The sequence below is a fragment of the Vigna angularis genome, chromosome 6, assembly GCF_016808095.1.
Source record: "Vigna angularis cultivar LongXiaoDou No.4 chromosome 6, ASM1680809v1, whole genome shotgun sequence".
Lineage (NCBI taxonomy): Eukaryota > Viridiplantae > Streptophyta > Magnoliopsida > Fabales > Fabaceae > Vigna > Vigna angularis.
Window position 1 is genome coordinate 25158141 of NC_068975.1, and position 17746 is coordinate 25175886.

A 17746-nucleotide genomic window follows, 5' to 3' on the forward strand; every position below is an offset into this window, starting at 1 on the left:
ATATATATATATATATATATATATATATATATATATAGAGAGAGAGAGAGAGAGAGAGAGAGAGAGAGAGAGAGAGACCAAGTGCTTGTCAATGACTGAGCACGGTAAAGGAGATTCTACTGAGATTGGACGAACGTTGTTTCATTAAGATTGAAAAATTTTAAACGAGTACGAACTTTCGGTATAAGACCGAGCGCCACTCATTACGAGCTTGGGTTGAGACCTATCACAAATTTTAAACTTATATAGAAACATTAATAATGATAAGACACGTTGAAGACAGTGTTGAAGAAGGCGCTCAAACATAACATTATTACAAGAAGGCGCTCGTCCTCAACTAGAATTCTTTCCAAATGAAAGAATTCAATTTCAAAGGAGTTTACTACAAACATCGAACGGTCAAGGACCGTTCAATGCCGATCGTTCAATATCATAGGGAAATTTCATATTCAGACTTCATTTACATTCTAATTCATTTCGCAGCATATAACTTCATAATTTCATACATTCATATCATAGCACATTTCATATTACTCATACATCAGCTCAAAATCATTATCATATAACAAATAATCCAACATCACAAAGTCATGTTTCATACAACTCACAGAACGTCCATGCAGCACAATAAAAACATAAGAATTAAATTGAATAAGCTTCCCTTACCTCTACTGTGAACGAACGTCCTAGAGGCAGAATACAGTTCACCTCCACCAATTCTTCTACCCTCAATGTTTGACAGCTTTTCAACTAAACCAAGAAAATCAAACACTCTCAGATCACTTATTTTAACAACGACGATCAACACAGGAAACTCAAACTGAATTTGCATGCCTAGGAGATAGAACGATTGGGTGCAGAGAATGACTCACCAACTCAGCTTCACAAACCGAATGGTTTATCTGAAAGCTCTGGGCGCCGAAAGCACTTCTACGGTGTCTAAAAGATGATCGGAGAAGTAAAAGGGTGAATTTTCTTAGAGAGAAGATGGAGTTTCTAGTGAGAAGGAGGAGAAAATGAAAAGTTTCAGAGTTTGGGAAGGAGGGTGCATGCAGAGGAGAGTGGGACGGAAGTTTCAGAAACAATCATTTTCTTCCCACGTCCAAGCGAGCGTCCGCTCTCCTGCCGACACCTGCCTTCCACTATCTAATTTCAGAATCCTAGTTACTTGACACCTGGCGTCCGCGCAGAGGGTTTTGGGTGCGTTTTTAATGACTCTGACAGGAGGGGTTTTGGGTGCGTTTTAATGACTCTGACAGAAGGGATTTTGGGTGCGTTTTAACGAGGCCTGACACATAGAAAATCTCCAACTTCTATTTTTATATTTATTTTCTAAATAAATTTTTTAATAAATTTTAATACTTTTTCTATGCTATAAATTTCAATTAAAAATTCGATATTTTGTTATATCCTTAAATTTATATTTTTATATTTTTTTTCTAATTAATTTTTTTTCTAAAAAAAAATTCTAAATTTCAATAGTTTACATCCATTTTTATAGTTTTTAAAGTAAAAAATAACTGTGTCAACACTAAAAGAATATAGTTGAGAAAATAAAATATATCTAGGTCTAATGTTAATAATAAAGATGTGAAAGGTCTTCAGGAAAATATTCCACTTTCTTTCATTGCTTTATTTACTTACTAGAAAATATAGGATAAAATAATTCATTTTCATCTCAAAGAGTTCCTTTAACTGTACTCACTCTACAAACTAAACACATATAGCAACTTGATTTATAAGTATGAATAAATACTTTAATTTGCTTTTTTATATTTTGTATTAAACCCAAAGTTTTACTAATTATAGATAAATTATTTTTGCCCAGTAAACAAACAAATCTCTTTAAATGTAAAAAAACCAAGCATCTGAATTAATATATAATGTCTACCACAATTCTAAAATATTTATTGGCAAAAGAGAAGTTCTGTTCACTAAGATTTATACTATTTCACAACCATTTTCAAAATATATTTTATTACTGCTATTAAAGATTTCAAAATACTTTATTTAATAATTTTTTTCTGAACAAGTCATATGACAACTTTTTATATGTCCTTGTTTTTTAGGTTAAGAACATCAAAACATTAACTAATTTCATTAGTTTCACATAAAAAATGTGCTTCACCTGATCAGAGATACTGAAATCAACTTTGTCCCAAATGAATTTGAACCTGATGGGTAGTGGTTGCACAAAAGTGAGTGCAGAGCACATGGATAATTGATTAGGTGTATCATTCACATTCATCAGAGTATCAAAGAAAGTGACAAAAGAAAAAGATGTCACTAGTTAGAACCAACACCAAAGTGTGATGAGAAAAAGATGACAAAAATAACTCAAAGATGGATTCACGGGTCACTTACTGTTTCCTCTTCTTCTTCTGTAAAACATTAAAGAAAGTGTGCACCCCACTAGCTACATCAGCTTCAATTTTAACACTATTCCAATCCATTTATCTTGAAAAAGCTGCAAATTGAAACCGCTCCCTCTCTCCTACTAGGAATTTGTGCAGTTTAGCTGCAAATTATTGCCCAAAAAGTTAAATAGCTTTTTCCTTTCTCATAATAGAGATAATGAGCGAACATATGTTGCATATAATATAATTAGCTTCAAAGATCACATTATTTTTCCATTGCAAGAAGTGGCTTATTTCAGCTCATGGAATCGGGTCCTTCTTGTTCTTGGCTGCAAGCCTTCTTCATAGCAGTGGTTTTGTTCTTTAACTGTGGATGTGTCCATGGAGCTACCCCAGCAGCAAAAGTTGGTAGCTTTTCAAAGGTGGAAGATGCTGGAAACTTTCATATTTACTATGGCCAGACCTTCAAAGTCATTAAGAATGCCGCTGATGGGCAGAGCTACCTTCTTCTGCAGGTATTTCCTTTTGGGGATATAATTTTTTACTATATCTGTATTCTTAAGGTATAGCCATGGGTGTTTGTGATTTTCTTTGGGTTGCTTTCGTTTATATAAGCAAATATTAAAATAGGAGATGATAGGGATTTGTTTTAACCTAAATATTAAACTAGTGTGGATAAGAAACTTAAGGGTGTATATGATTTTCTTTAGTTATATTTTATATTTATTTTTTTGTCAATTGAGTAAAAGTTGGGAGAATGGGAATCCACCCCAGTACTGCTAGATAGAATGCTAATGACACCTAGGGATTTTGATAACTTGTTAAATAGAGTTTTTCCACTAAGCAGGTTTTTAGTGGCTTCACTGGAAGTGGAACTCAGTGGAAAAGGTTGTATGTATTTTTTCTGATATCAAAATGATGACTATCTTTAGTACTTTCTCCTATTGAAGAAAAAGATGAAAATATATTTTAAGGCAAAAGAAAAATTTATTAACCATTTGATCATTGCAATCTTCTATAAAATACTGAATGCATTTGTTTGATGCACTTATCTAGCAGCCCAGTTTGTAATTTTAAAATAATTGATTAGGGACAATGGTTACCTGTATTAGCTGAGTGTCAAAGTCCTTTCAATCTAAGATAGGGGAATTTTCAAATAGATCATTAGTTTTACAGCTGATGATAATCACCTGTAACCACATTCTATTATTTCAATGACTCTGTTGCTCTTCTGCTGGGGATGCATGCTAGAAGAAATCAAATATAGAAATTACTGTTCTTCTAATTATTTACATGTTTGCTGAATTTTTCCTGCTAAGTTGTGTTTCTTGCCTACTCAATTTTCTGGCAGAATAATTCAAGGATTGCTTCAAGAACTAAATATTGCACATCAAGAATTAAGTCATTTGTCGTACCATTGTCAAACTATTCTGTTGATACTACTTATTTTCCAGGTATGCCATGCATATTTCTATGTCGCTACTCAGTCTCACTCTTGTTCATTCTGTTTTTCTAAGGAATCAAGATTCTGCAGCATATAACCCCATCAATCATAATATATCAGCAAATCATTTACGAAATCAGTTCAATGTGTCAATGCTAAAAGAAATGTTTTGGCTAGTCAGTTTCATATATTTTTTTTCACCACAAAATTGGTGATGTCTTATTATTGACCAACATATTTTTACTGTAATTATATTTTAGACCCATATTGTGACTAACTTTTTCATTTGTCTCCGGGGATTGTATCTCAAGTTTCCTTCTTAGAGGTGAGAATCTCTTACTACCACAAGTTTAAGTTTTAAGATTTTGGTGAGGTTGCCAAGATCAGATAGAATGGATTGCATCTTTCTTAATTTTTCATATTCTTGTTTTGAATAGCTTTTAGGTTTAGTGGAGAGCTTGAAAGGCATAACCTCAGACAATGTTGCTTCTCCCTGTGTGTTGAAACTATATCAAGGAGGACAGATAGAAATGTTCAACAATAGTGATTATCAAAAGCTTGCAGAGTTTACTTCGTACTTCCTCAGTGACGATGATCAGCAATCAGCTTGCAATTTTGCAACTTTTGTTCCCTTTATGGAGAATACCCCTTTGCAGGTAAGCAATTAAAATTAGCTCTTTATAAATTTTTAAAAGCCAAAAGGATCAGAACATATGTTTAAGGTAGTGTAATGGACGTAGATTACCAAGATGCCTGTGAAACTAACATTTGCTTAAAGTACAGTTCAATAACCAGTAAACATTTTCCTCTAAATATTGACAAGGATTGCTTAATAGTTTACTGTATTCATTTTGATAGAGAGCAGAATGGATCAAATTCATGGGAGCTTTTGCAAATATTGAAGCTACAGCTAATCAAGTCTATGCCTCAGTAAGCATACTATTCTGTCCAAGGCATAACTATATTATTGTATGATTGAATATATCTTCAGCAACTTCTACCATCACTATGATTTGGTAACCTTGCAGGTTCTTGTTGTTCAGCCCAACATCTAGACTGAATTTTTCTTGTTTGAAATTTCTACTTGGGGTCTTGCTGAGCCTAAGCTGTTGAGATTAGATACTTTGAATTAATGAACAGAATACAACTAACTTTCAATGGTTTCAGTTGCTGACAATGTAAATAAATCCTTATGAAGACCAAAGCACAGGAAATGCATTTATTTGTGCAAGGGCAGAAGGATTTGTTAGATCATATAGTTGAAAAATGTTCACATGTATAGTATTTTAGCTTAAAATGCAAGATAAACATTCTTGATTTTAATTACAGCATCGATTTTATTCAGAACACATTTTCTTAAGCTCACGCTAATATTAACTTAAACTTTTTGGGAAGTGCTCATGCTAGAGGAATCTCTCTCGTGATTTTGTAAAAACTTCTTAATGTTTTAACCAATAGTATAGTGTATATTATTAGCAAACCCATTGCTCCATCTACCAAACATGAAAATTTCTAACTTCTTTGGTCTTCTAAATATCATATCAATGATTTCTGAACATGAAAAAGTGGGACCACTTTCTGTGGGATAAAACAGTTGAAACATCCATTAGATTAATCCTTAAAATTCTGTCATACATAACTTACCGTGTGCAGAAATTGAAATTTGGAATGCATCAACAAATGGAAATAATGTTCTATTAGCACTGATTGGTGTGTTTCCTTTCCTCTAAATGTTTTAAGAATAACTCATTAGTTTGTGTGGCAGCAAGCCTCTACTTCTTGTAACATAGGTTTACTTTAAACTTCATAAGTTCATGTGTGGATATGCTTAAAGTTGCATTTAGAGAGTACTCTACCATCTTTTTCATAATTCTCTGTGCTAATAACTGATTATATTTTATGATACATTTTAGTCTGACCAAGTGATTTACTATTTTATAGGTTAAGGAGAGCTATTTGTGCTTGGCTAAAATTGCCTCAACTAGGACAACGTTCAAGCCAACAGTTGCTTGGATGAAGTATAAAAATGTAAGTAACTTCTAAAGCACACATTCCATTGCCTAATTCTTTCCCGCTTCTTAAATACCACCCTGGAGCTTTGTTCAAATTGGTACATTATATTTTCAAATTGATTTAATGTTTTAGTGTTGTTTTAACATCTAATAAATAGAAATAGACCTTCTAACCCCAATTAGTCCTTTCAAATTTATTGCTCTTCTCTCTTCAAATCAGCTAGACTCAACTTCTGATACATGACTTTTAGCCTTTTATTGATACATAAAAATTTGTTAACATCTGAAGTGTTATCATTGCAGGGTGTTTGGTCTTTTACACAGGAAAAGTATCAATTGAAGGTATGAAACACGTGCTTTTGGAGAACTTAAACATGGCATGTTTCTCAGCTATAACTATTTTGTTCAGAATTATTACCAACCTGTGCCCTTTGTTTAAATGCTTGAGTTATAAATATGCACTATTTTACTGTCCATAATTCAGTTAACCTGGCGCTTATACTTTTTATCCTTCTGGTCATCAATGTGTAAATTTTGTTCTGAAAACTTTGCAAACAGTTTGTGCAAGATGCAGGTGGAGAGATTTTGGATGCCAACAAGAACACTTACAATATCTCTGATCCTGATGACTTGGAGGAATTTCACGCGATCCTATGTGTAAGTTGAATTATATTTCATTATAACAGAAAATTAAATGCAACATAGGAACATTGAGTAACTAATATTACCTTAATAGACATTGCTGTGTAAATCAAGTACTTCATAGAATTGAAAGAAAATCCTAGAATATAACCTGAGAAGAAGAGTTTTGTTTTTTCATTTCTTTAAATTTTTATTTATTTGTTAGGTTTTGCTGATTAAACATTATTTATGATGCAGACCGTGGAAGTAGTTATTGATGAAACACTAACCTCAGATCCAACCAACTACACTTTGTCAACATTTATCCAAAATCTAAAAGTTGAAGATCGTTCTTGTTTTTCCTTTATTTCAAACACAAGTCTGTGGAGATATGACAAAAGGGTATACAACTCTGTAGCTGTAGGTAAGTAAGTCGATCCAAAATGCATTTATCATATGCATATTGTTGGTTGTGAATAAGAAGTTCTACAGTAGATAAAAATAACTGTATTATAAGCCATAAAGACTAGCAGATTTAAATGCTTATTGAGTTTACTTATATCATTGACTAATTTTGATAAAATTCTTTGATGTATTTCATAAGTCTTCATAACTTTTAGTGATCTATATGACAAACTCACCCGTCTTTTCTAACTAAACTTAAATGGACTTTGAACATGTTTTAGCATAAATCTAGTGTACTTAACTTACTCTTCTTATGATGTGATTGTGTGATAACTTTCAATATCATGTTTTTGCATTTATCATATGTTTGTGAAGACTGGTATAATGGAGCAGTGTCACAACCTCAATTGGCACTGGCAGATCTAGTTGAGGTTTTATTTCCAACTGAGAATTACACAACGACATATTTTAGGAACATTGCAAAGGTATATGCTGTCACTGCCATTTAAGGTTAGAGAAACTGCAAGATGTTTTTTTGGTATTTTATAAGTTTGGTGTTATTTCATGGTGCAGGGAGAATTACCTATAAATATTGGTCCGGAAATGTGTGACAGGGACACATCTGTAGCGATGGATCCTACCATAGTAGCATGTGGATGATTATGTTTCAAGTTCAAAAATAGGTATAGTTATAAACAAAATAAACAGTCAACAACACTATTCTGTTTTATTTTTTGAAATCCCATTTTTTTAATTTAGGATCTATCTATACTTTGTATTTTATTTTAGTTATTATTATGCAATCAACTAATGGTATCTATAGTTTGATACACAGATAATAATTTACCACAGTTGCCTCTTTTTGGTAACTTTGTCTCTTGCATGAACAAACATGTCATTTCCTTTGAATGAGAGAAAGGATTTTCCTTCCTTAATAAATAATACAACTCCTCTTAATCTTTCGAAACTCATTTTAATGATAGAAATACGATTAAGTTCTAAAATGGATATTTTAATATATATTAAATTTTCTTACAGTGAAATTGTAAACACTTTTATAAAATGGGATAAAAATATTTAAAAAGTTTGATTCAATATATTGGAATGAATTATATGTATGATAGCATTTGTTATAATCATAATGATGAGTAAGGTTGTTCTAGTGTAGTTTTATAAAACAATAAAATAAGTTATATAATTTATTTATTTATTTGTTAAATAGTTATTATTTTATTTTTTTTCATATAAGTTTATTTTTTTATTATTTCTAATAAGACTTATCATTCAAAAAGAATTCTAAGAAAATATATTTTTATTATATACATACATACATTATTTATATTCTGATCCAATTATAAGTCAAAAATTAGAAAAAGATAAAAATAAAATTAAAGATAAAAAAAGATAGTGCATATAGGTTTCACAATTTAAACATAAATATTAGAATAACTGATTTTTTTATTACATTAATTTAAAAAAATTCTCATTAAAAAGACATATTTTAAATGGAAGGGTATTTTAATAATTTTAAAATTTAATCTAAAATAAAAAAGGTAGTTATTTATCATCATAACTTCATAGTCTGTCATGTGTATTAATATTTTTTTTGAACTGTATTAATTGTTTTTTAAGAATAAACATCTACATGTAACATCTTGATAGATTTCTTTTGGAATTTTTATTTATATTTTTAATAATATATAAAATAATATGCATTAATCACTTCTAAAATCTCACATTTTAACAAGGTTTTATGTTAAATCATCTATATATGAAAAATTATAATAAAAATTCTTATATATATATATAGTATGCATTCACGTTCATTTCTGAAAATTATATATTCCTAAAATTTATGTATTTCTAAAAATATTATAATTAAAAATATTTTTAAAGTCATGATAAATAACTACTTTTTATTTTATTTTAAAAAATAATTAATATATACGTAGATTATATAAATAATTACCTTTTATTTCTTTATTTTAAATTAAATTTTAAAATTATTAAAATATTTAAAGTATGTTTTTTTAATGTGGATTTTTTTTATAACTTATAACTTGATACCTAAAATATATCAACTAAAAAATCTTACATAAATTAATAAACCTCATATTTATATATATATATATATATATATATATATATATATATATATATATATTATTATTATTATTATTATTATTATTATTATTATTATTCGCGATTATATTATTTAATGAAGGAATGCAACATGTTACTTCCTTCAATAGTTCCGTCAACCTTTTCAACTTGTTTTGCTCTTCTCTAGTCTAAAATCAATGTCTTACATAAGGAAAAGACATCTTTACGAAGATAACATATTTCAGAGAATGTTTCATCTTATGATCAGACTCCAAACTTCAATACCATATTCACAAAACCCAGAATTTTTGGTAATTTCTATTTTCTTTACTATCAGTTTCTTTAAGTTTAATGTTTATAGGTCTTATTTTCTTAAATGACATTCAATTTTTCAATTTTTCATTTTTATTTAGTATGAGAGTTTTAACTCATACTTTAGATTATTATCATAATACATAATGAATCGATTCAAGACTCATAAAATATATAAATCAAATTGAAATAATTATTTTTTACTTAATTTATATGCGTGAAGAATTTATTTATATAAAAAAATAGTCTAATTATACTAATTTTAGTTTTTCTCATCAATTATTACATTATTGATATTTTTTTATGAGAGATAAATAAATAAATATATATATATATATATATATATATATATATATATATATATATATAAGAGTGAAAATAGATGGACGTGTTATCTTTTGATGATAAAAATGATAAAATTATTATTGCTATAATTATTAAAATAAAAATCAGTATTTTTATAATTTTATTATAGAGTTTTTTTTTGTAAGGAAGGTTTTTATTATAGGTAGTTAATTTTAGTTTTAAAAATGATTGAGTTTTAAGAAAATCGTTGAATAAAAAAATAATTAAATTTAAAAAAAAAACTATCATGCAAAGGATAACATTGGAAAAGTAATTATTTTAATTTAAAAACAATGATGAAAAAAAGAAAGTGTAAAAAAAAAAAATCTATAAGATATCAAACAGTTCTGGATCATATAAGTTTTGTATAAATAATTTGTGTAATAATAAATTTTTTTCTAACTATAAGTTTTAAAAAAGGTATGACCTAATTCAGATGGATTAATGATATATAATGAATAAATGTAATGATTGTATTCCTCTATAATGAATCAAACTATATCAGTCTAATTTATATAGTAACTATTACAGAATTTAGTAACTTATTCTCAATTCTTCTTCATTTAATTAAAAACTCATTTTGTTTAGATCATGTTTAAAAAGCTTAGGTTAACTCAAAATCATTTAATAATTTATTTTTAAATATTAAATTGTCGTAATTTAAATATATTGAAATATAAATAAATATGAATTTGATTACTATTTTATTGTTTAATATTTTTAAATTTCCACATAAACTATCATCGAAATAAATAGCTGCAAATTCAAAGATTAGATGGATGAAAATCACATCACATAAATGTTAATGGTGTAATAACTGTAGTAATTTACTGTGACCAAGATACGAAAATAGTCCTGCAAAGTGTAAAATTTTGCTTTGGAATGACTTTATTGGATTAAATCGAAATGGTAGGGATGAGAATTCTTCAATTTCTCTATGTTTCATACAGAAATTTCCTCACAATTTTTATCAGTAACAGGAAAATAGCTGTCAATTCGTAGCAGTACAGAATTTGATTATTTTGAAGTAAATTGTAAAGAGAGAGATCACAAGATTGGCTTGCTTACTGATCTGTGATTGAGGCTTTAGATTAGTGATCTCTTAATCAACTGAAAAGAAGCAAGAGTTTGCGTGCAAACCAGAGTGTTAACGCTTGCTGTGGCAAGGAAAAAAAGAGAAAATGTTAGAGGAAGTTCGACATTTTATTAACTTCAATTTTGTTTCTAAAATGATTCTTTGTTGATCGTGCGGCATACCTTGTGCTTTGTTTTCTGACACTTTTCTTCTTAGTCACTGGTTGCTGAGGTTCATAACTTGGAACAGGTATAATCTTCACATGGAACATTGACATATCAAAAGTGGTAGTTAGTCATTTTGCATTGCATGATAATGGCTGTTCTGTGTATGCTTCCTTACCAAATTCTTGAACATGAGATTGTAGAACATCTTAATGTAACTTTGCTTTGCCACTTTTTGTTGATTATTCACCCGCCTCCAGAAGGTATACATGTTCCCCATATCCAATATCTTGTTTGCATAGATCTTCCATGTGTAGCTACGAAACAAAGGCATAAGAAGGGAATAATAATGCTAAAAATGGATCGATGAAATTGAAGTTTCATGTTTACCATTCATTTATGCGGTGCAATCCTGCTGCTGAAATTCCATTCCAGTGTGTTGAATCTTGTAAGCATTTTTCAAAGAAATCAGCAATTTTGTTGCTTGATTCTTCTCCATTGTGGGGATCAATGTGGAAGCCAGAGATTCCGTCAACAATGATTTCTGCCGGACCTCCTTGGTTGGTGGCAAAAGTAGGTAAACCAGAGTTCATTGCTTCAATGACAGTGAGACCAAATGCTTCATACAAAGCAGGCTGCACAAAAGCTCCCTTTGTATCAGCAATGAAGCGGTAGAGCTCTCCATTGCGGTATCTGTCAGTTTGTGCAGCAATCCATCTGAATTGACCCTTTAGTCGGTACTTTTCTACCAGATCATGCATCTTTCTTATCTCTGCCATTTCCTCCCTGTCTTTGGATTTCAAAGGGTCAAAGAAGCCTCCAACTATTACAAGGTTCACCATTTTTCTCAACCTTTGGTTCTTTCCATACCACTCAACTAACCCAGTTAAGTTCTTAACAACATCAAACCTTGCCATTGAAAAGATGATGGGTTTTCTCCTGTTTTCTAGATATCCACTGTTTCAATGATATATTCAGCAGATAAGGTTAACCATTTGGAAGAATATAGCAATTCTTATCTAAACAGTAACCACAAAACAGATGCAACTAAGTGGCTTACATATGTTCGTTGGTATCCACTTTACTGTACAACAGGTCTTCAATGACAGGATAAAATTGGGTGAATCTTCTGTCTTTTTCTGTGTAAGGAAAGTAGACAGACTGATCAGCTCCAGGTGCAGCTATGTTGAACTTAGGATCAAATACATTTATCCCTGAAACAACTCTACACAGCCCTGGCAGTGTAAATGCAGCATGGCTTTCATATTGTCCTGGTCTATCCTTGCTGCAAACAACTTTCAGAACTTAATATTGCAAACTTCAGTTGATTTATCGTCATTATTTATATTAACTTCCTAGTTTCTCTCAATTTTGGTATTAGTACCATCTTATAAATTACTTAAGTGAATTTCTTGAGTGTGACAATATTTCAATTTCCAAGTAATAGAGAAAGGATGCCAAAAGTAAATTCTTTTTTTTTTTTAATATGACATCTAACCTTCCAGCAATTTCCTGATAGGTGCTGGTTATGATGAAATCTGATGCATTCATTGCTATTATATCAGCCATGAATTGACATGAGAAGTGGTACTTAGGATCTAATTCTTTCCACTTGACATCTGAATCTTCATACTTAGTTTTCTCCAAAGCATGTGCAATAGTTCCCTGGTTTTCAGTGCAACCTAAGGAATTAATTTATCCAGCAGAAAGGACATCTTTACAGCCACAAAAGTTGCTGAATATGAAATTTTCAGTTAGAGGGTATTAACCTGAGTTATCTTAAGTCTGTTAGCCATGAGAGATGCTACCAAATTCCCATCAGTGTAATTTCCAATAATAAGATCTGGTTTTCCTTCCATGAGGCTGAGAATCTTGGCTGTGGCATCCTTTTAACATGGGCCATAGATTTGATGAGATAGAAAAACTTACATATAAAAGCTACCAAGTAAAGATTCTTATATCATATGTACATACTTGAGTAAACCTCTCAAGATAAGGATAGATGTCAAAACGAGAAACCCATTGACGCAGGATTCCTTCATCTGTATGAAAAGGAACACGTAGAATATTGGAGTACTTAGTTCCATCGATTAGTTCCAACTCCTGATTGCACTTGGTTCCTTGAGCATCAGGGATGAGTCTTGTGACCTGTCATGCTCAATAATATACTTGCATAATTCTCTCAAAGCAATACATAGAAAGGGGAAACTCTTTTGCATTACAACTTACCACTAGAATCTGAGGCTTTATATTTAGGCCTTGTTGCTTAATTCTAAGTAACAACTCTGCTTCAAGAGCTCTAACTTGATCCAATATGTACACTACCTGCTCCAAAGTGCACCATGTTAAGGGTTGTAACTTGTAAAATCATTTCCATGATCTTCACTTAACTGAAGTTCAGAAGTGTTACCTGTCCACCAGTGTCTGGCAAGCCAAGAACATCTGTTTGTCCAAAATAACCATGGATAGAGAATATCACAACATTGAAAATTGTTGGAACACTGCTAAAAAAATTCTCCAGGGTCACTGCATCAGGAGCTTGGAGTACTTCTGATAGAGTTCCCATTGTCTTCTTCACCCTTCCTGCAGTATCTCCCCATCCTCTCTCAAACCCCCACTCTTTGAGCCTGTGAGTGAAAATGGTGTTGATTACTAAATTAGTGAATACAAACTTAGTCCAATTTAAGAAAAATATGAAGGGGTTCACTTTGTCTCAAAATCTTGGTAAGGGGCATCCCTTGGAAGTGCTGAGAGATATCCATCCGCCACCATCAGTGCCAGCTGAAGCTTTGCAGCAGAGCTGAGGGTGTCACTTATCATCAGGTTCTACCATTGTAGATGACAAAAGGGAAGATTAAGATTAATGTTCTAAAGTAAGTGTGATGAAAAAACATAAGTTGTTGGTAATGTTTTATGAACTTGATGTTGTTTTTCCACTTACTTCATCACCATGGTTTAGTGATACCAAGTAGTCAACAATAGGTTGTGTTTTGGTCAGTTTCCCGCTAAACCTGGAAGTTAAGAACTTAGAAACAAAATGGAGCCCATTTCCAATTGAAGAAGGCAGGGTCATGTTCGGAATAGGGAAATCAAATGCTCCAAAATCTGCTTCAAATGCGTTTTCATCGTTTGCCCTGCAACACGTACCCAAGTTAATGTTGAAAACAAAGTGCCAAAATAATTAGTCTTGCTGTTGGAGACTATTTTCATGTGGCAAGGTACAAGTATTGAACACGGTTGATATATTTGTCCCACTAAATATGGTGAGTCAAGTACTAATAATATAGTTACCAAAAGTTGATATATATTTGCTATCAAAACGTACACTTAAAAGGAAAACAATGTGTATTAATATGATAATGACACACTGCAATTGATTATTTGCTATTATATATGATTTTTAGCGTCCTGGCTTGAAGTAACACAGTATAAATAAATTATGATTACAAAGATAAATAATGCTTTTAGATTTTGGTTTGAATGTGTTAGGTAAACTTAAATGGAATAAAATTAAATGGGTTGTTTTATGGGTAGTTTATTTGTTAAGGAGTTTTATCACTTTTAGAGTGTAAGGTCAAGAGTTTAATGTACTGGTTAATGTGTAATAACTGTGTCTTGATAACAAAGTTTAAGGCCGGGAGATGAAAAGCCAAAATCTAGTCTATAAATTGTAATGTTTGATTGCATGAAATATATAAAGAAGTGACTAAGTTTTTTTTTACATAAAGGTTTATTTTGCTAAAAAAGTGGCATTAAGAGCCAATTAGCTTAAGTGTTTGTGTAAAAAAAAAAGTGAGAGATGATAAGTTTTACAAGTGGCCTTGTCCAAGTTGACAAAGACGGTCAACTATGACAATCCAAGTCTCAAAATAAAAGTTCTCATTGGTTCTCGAGAAAATTGGGAGGTGGTGGACAATAGTCATGTAGGACTAGAAAACACCATAATTTAGTCAAATGTCCATATGAATGCATTGCAAAAAACATGTACAAGGATAGGGCAACTTTATACATCATGTACCAAACTATGGTCGAGTCTGACTTTGAGAAGATTGTAAGTGTAAAATTTTTAAAAGAAGCGTGAGACATTCTATAAAAGACGTATAAGGGAGATGATCTAGTGAAGCAGATGAGGCTTCAAACACTTCGAGGAGTGTTAGAGAGCATGGGAATGAAGGAGACGAAGGGAGTAGAAGAGTACATTACTTTGTGGCGAACCAACTCGCATAAACAAAGAGGCGTTGTCCACTAGCCGAGTGGTGGAGAAGATTCTAAGGTCATTGATCGATAATTTCGAGAATGTGGTGTGCGTGATTGAGGAGTCCAAGGACTTGTCAATGCTCGCAATTGAAGAGCTTGTCGGATCTCTTAAGACATACGAGTAGCGAAAGAAGAAAAAATGGGAGCCAAGCTGAGGACAAGAAGAAGGGAAAAAGGAGTCCGATCAACAAAATTGGCATGGAAGAGGACGAGATCCATGGAGAGAAGGTTTGTCAAGCAACTCAAAGTGTGGCAAGTATGACCACTATGTAAAAGATTGTTACTCAGACAAGTGTTTCAGATGTGGTAAGGTTAAGTATTTTGCAAAAAATTGTCGATCTAAGAATGAAAGAGAAGGGATGATCAACCTCGCAGAAGAAGTTGAAAAAGAAGTAACGTTGTTGATTATGGGACGTAGTTTAGGAGTCGAACACATGCAATTAGCGAACTCAGAAAGACAGTGGAGGGGCAAGGAAAGCTCAAAGAGCCCAAATAAGGGTATGGAAAGCTCGGATAGTCCGAGGAGGTGTTCAGACAACTCACATAACTCAAAAGAGCAGCATGTGGAGAGCTCGGTAGAGTATTGTGATAGTTCAGTGGGGAGCTCGAATAACTCGATGGAGCAAGTGAACACCTTAGATAGCTCAGGTGAGAGTCTAAAGAGCATGGTTTGTCGATGTGAAATGAGTGTGGAATGATATCTCAAAAAGAAATTAGTATATTGATATGAACTTGGGTAAAAAAATACTAAGGTAGTAAAGAGCATGGCAAAAAACAAATCAGTCACTAAGAATGAAAATATTAAGTCAACCATAGTGAAAGCGAAATACAAGTGGACCATAAACAAAGAAAAGAACAAGTCATGTTAGGAATCTGGGTTAGAAGCCTAACACTCTCACTCTCTAACACACTCCCAAAGGCACACACAAGAATGAGTAAAGAAACGTATGATATTCACAGCAAATGAATCAAGAATACAATCCAGATTCTTGGAGCTTAACCTCCCTCACCATGTTCAAAACCGGTTTATACAATGTAAGTGGTAACTAATTAACTGAAACTACAAAATAGGTCCTTTATATAGACATTTTCCCGCCCCCCTTAACTGCTCAACAGTTAAGTACTCTTCCTTATTTCTCTACTCTCTTTCTCCTTTCATAAACCCTTCACGTCCTAACAAGTTAGCTACAAAAATAGCGAAGAACCTGACTTTTAGTGAAAGAAGCAAACACAATATGATTTCCATGTAGCACGAATGAAGGGTAGAAGAACTAAAATAAATGAGCATTTAAGTTTACTAGGAATTTTGATTAGTAAACTTAAAGGGAATAAAATTAAATAAGTTGTTTATTTGTTTAAGAATTTTGCCACTTTTAGAGTTGAAGGGTCAACACAAGAGTTTATTATATTGGTTACTGCATAATAATTGTATTTTAATGTTAGAGTTTAAGGTTTCAAAAATGAAAAACTATAATAGAGTTATAAATTTTAATGTTTGATTGCATGAAATATACAAGAGAATAAATTTTTTCAAATAAAGGTTTATCTTGAGAATGTCATAATCAAATTTATATTTGTAACAACGTCTGAATAGCTGAATTGGGATGAGTATCTAGGTTTGTTAAGAAAATAAATGGAAATGAGGGGAGAAGGAAGACGGTAAGAGAAGTTGTTTAGAAGGTTAATCAATGCAAAACTTGCAAAAACGAAGAGAAATGACATACCATTCTTTGTCATATACGATTTCCTTGAATTTGAGATAATCTGTGGAAGTGATTGGTTGAACTGAAAGATCCTCAAAGCTCACTCTTACAAATTCCCAGACTCCAGGATTTGGCCTCACTGCAAAGGCCACATAAGGTGGATCAACAGCAGCTTCCTGCAAGTTTCAGGTGGCCAACATTATAATCCAAATGCTAAATAATATGACATTGTAACATAGAGAAGAAAAAAAAAAAAAGAGAAAACCTGTGTACAACTCAATAAGAATCCAAGGTTCCCCTCTAATACTTGATTTCTCTGCATGTTGTCATCTATAACTTGCTCCATTTCTTCCATCAATTCATGAAGCTTTATAATCCTTCTCCCCTTCTCAATGTACTTAGCAAAACACCTCTTCACATACTGCCTACTTTGCCTCAACGCATCATGAGGCATGTCATCAGTTACCAATTCTTTGTCTCTGAAGATCGGTGAAGAAGCCATTTTAAGAATGAGATAATGATAATGAAGGAATTAAGGTGGCTCTAAGGAGCTGTGCCTCATTTTATATTTATATATGCTTGGCTATTTATACATAATTGTCATCATTGGCCCCACGACAGAGGTGCAGGAGTTGAGGAAGAACATTTGCAATGGACAATGTGAATGGTATCAGTAAGTCAGAATCATTCTTTTCTTCTATGTGTGTAGTTGTTGTGCTATATGTTTGTATGTGAGCATCAGAAAAAGAATATGCAAAGGTGTCATCTTCTTCAAGGCATTTGCATACTGTATGATACCAAACTGTTGAGTTTCGTCCAAGATTGCTCGCAATATCTACTAAAAGAATCGATTTTAGATTTAAAACTTAAATTTTTAATTTTATATATATATATATATATATATATATATATATATATATATATATATATATATATATATATATATAT

The 17746-nt window shown here is 31.7% G+C and overlaps 2 protein-coding genes across 2 annotated transcripts; one reads left to right on the forward strand and one right to left on the reverse strand.

The window, feature by feature from the left end:
* The first annotated feature begins 2308 nt into the window (after positions 1-2308).
* LOC108341979 (uncharacterized) lies at positions 2309-7726 on the forward strand. Its single transcript, XM_017579679.2, has 11 exons — positions 2309-2872; positions 3709-3811; positions 4113-4126; positions 4239-4457; positions 4660-4731; positions 5743-5829; positions 6117-6155; positions 6372-6470; positions 6693-6858; positions 7215-7324; positions 7413-7726. The coding sequence occupies exons 1-11, from the start codon at positions 2660-2662 to the stop codon at positions 7497-7499; spliced, it is 1209 nt and encodes a 402-aa protein (XP_017435168.1). The 5' UTR covers positions 2309-2659; the 3' UTR covers positions 7500-7726.
* Positions 7727-10462: 2736 nt separating this feature from the next.
* LOC108341918 (sucrose synthase 6) lies at positions 10463-17345 on the reverse strand. Its single transcript, XM_017579602.2, has 14 exons — positions 17064-17345; positions 16820-16974; positions 13780-13972; positions 13546-13664; positions 13249-13465; positions 13068-13163; positions 12813-12986; positions 12608-12724; positions 12337-12503; positions 11899-12123; positions 11229-11795; positions 11017-11155; positions 10857-10930; positions 10463-10756 (listed from the first exon to the last, which is right to left on the reverse strand). Exons 1-14 carry the CDS (start codon positions 17298-17300, stop codon positions 10747-10749), a joined length of 2490 nt encoding a protein of 829 aa, XP_017435091.1. The 5' UTR covers positions 17301-17345; the 3' UTR covers positions 10463-10746.
* Between the last annotated feature and the right edge of the window lie 401 nt (positions 17346-17746).

Bases quoted from the DNA above. Each gene is read 5' to 3' on its own strand.
- LOC108341979 (XM_017579679.2), top strand. From the start codon at position 2,660: ATGGAATCGGGTCCTTCTTGTTCTTGGCTGCAAGCCTTCTTCATAGCA. The intron at 4,458-4,659 runs GTAAGCAATTAA...TCATTTTGATAG, and splicing joins TGGAGAATACCCCTTTGCAG to AGAGCAGAATGGATCAAATT. The intron at 7,325-7,412 runs GTATATGCTGTC...TTCATGGTGCAG, and splicing joins ATTTTAGGAACATTGCAAAG to GGAGAATTACCTATAAATAT.
- LOC108341918 (XM_017579602.2), bottom strand. From the start codon at position 17,300: ATGGCTTCTTCACCGATCTTCAGAGACAAAGAATTGGTAACTGATGAC. The intron at 16,975-17,063 runs GTTTTCTCTTTT...TGAAACTTGCAG, and splicing joins TCTTATTGAGTTGTACACAG to GAAGCTGCTGTTGATCCACC. The intron at 12,124-12,336 runs GTTAGATGTCAT...AGTTGTTTGCAG, and splicing joins TATCAGGAAATTGCTGGAAG to CAAGGATAGACCAGGACAAT.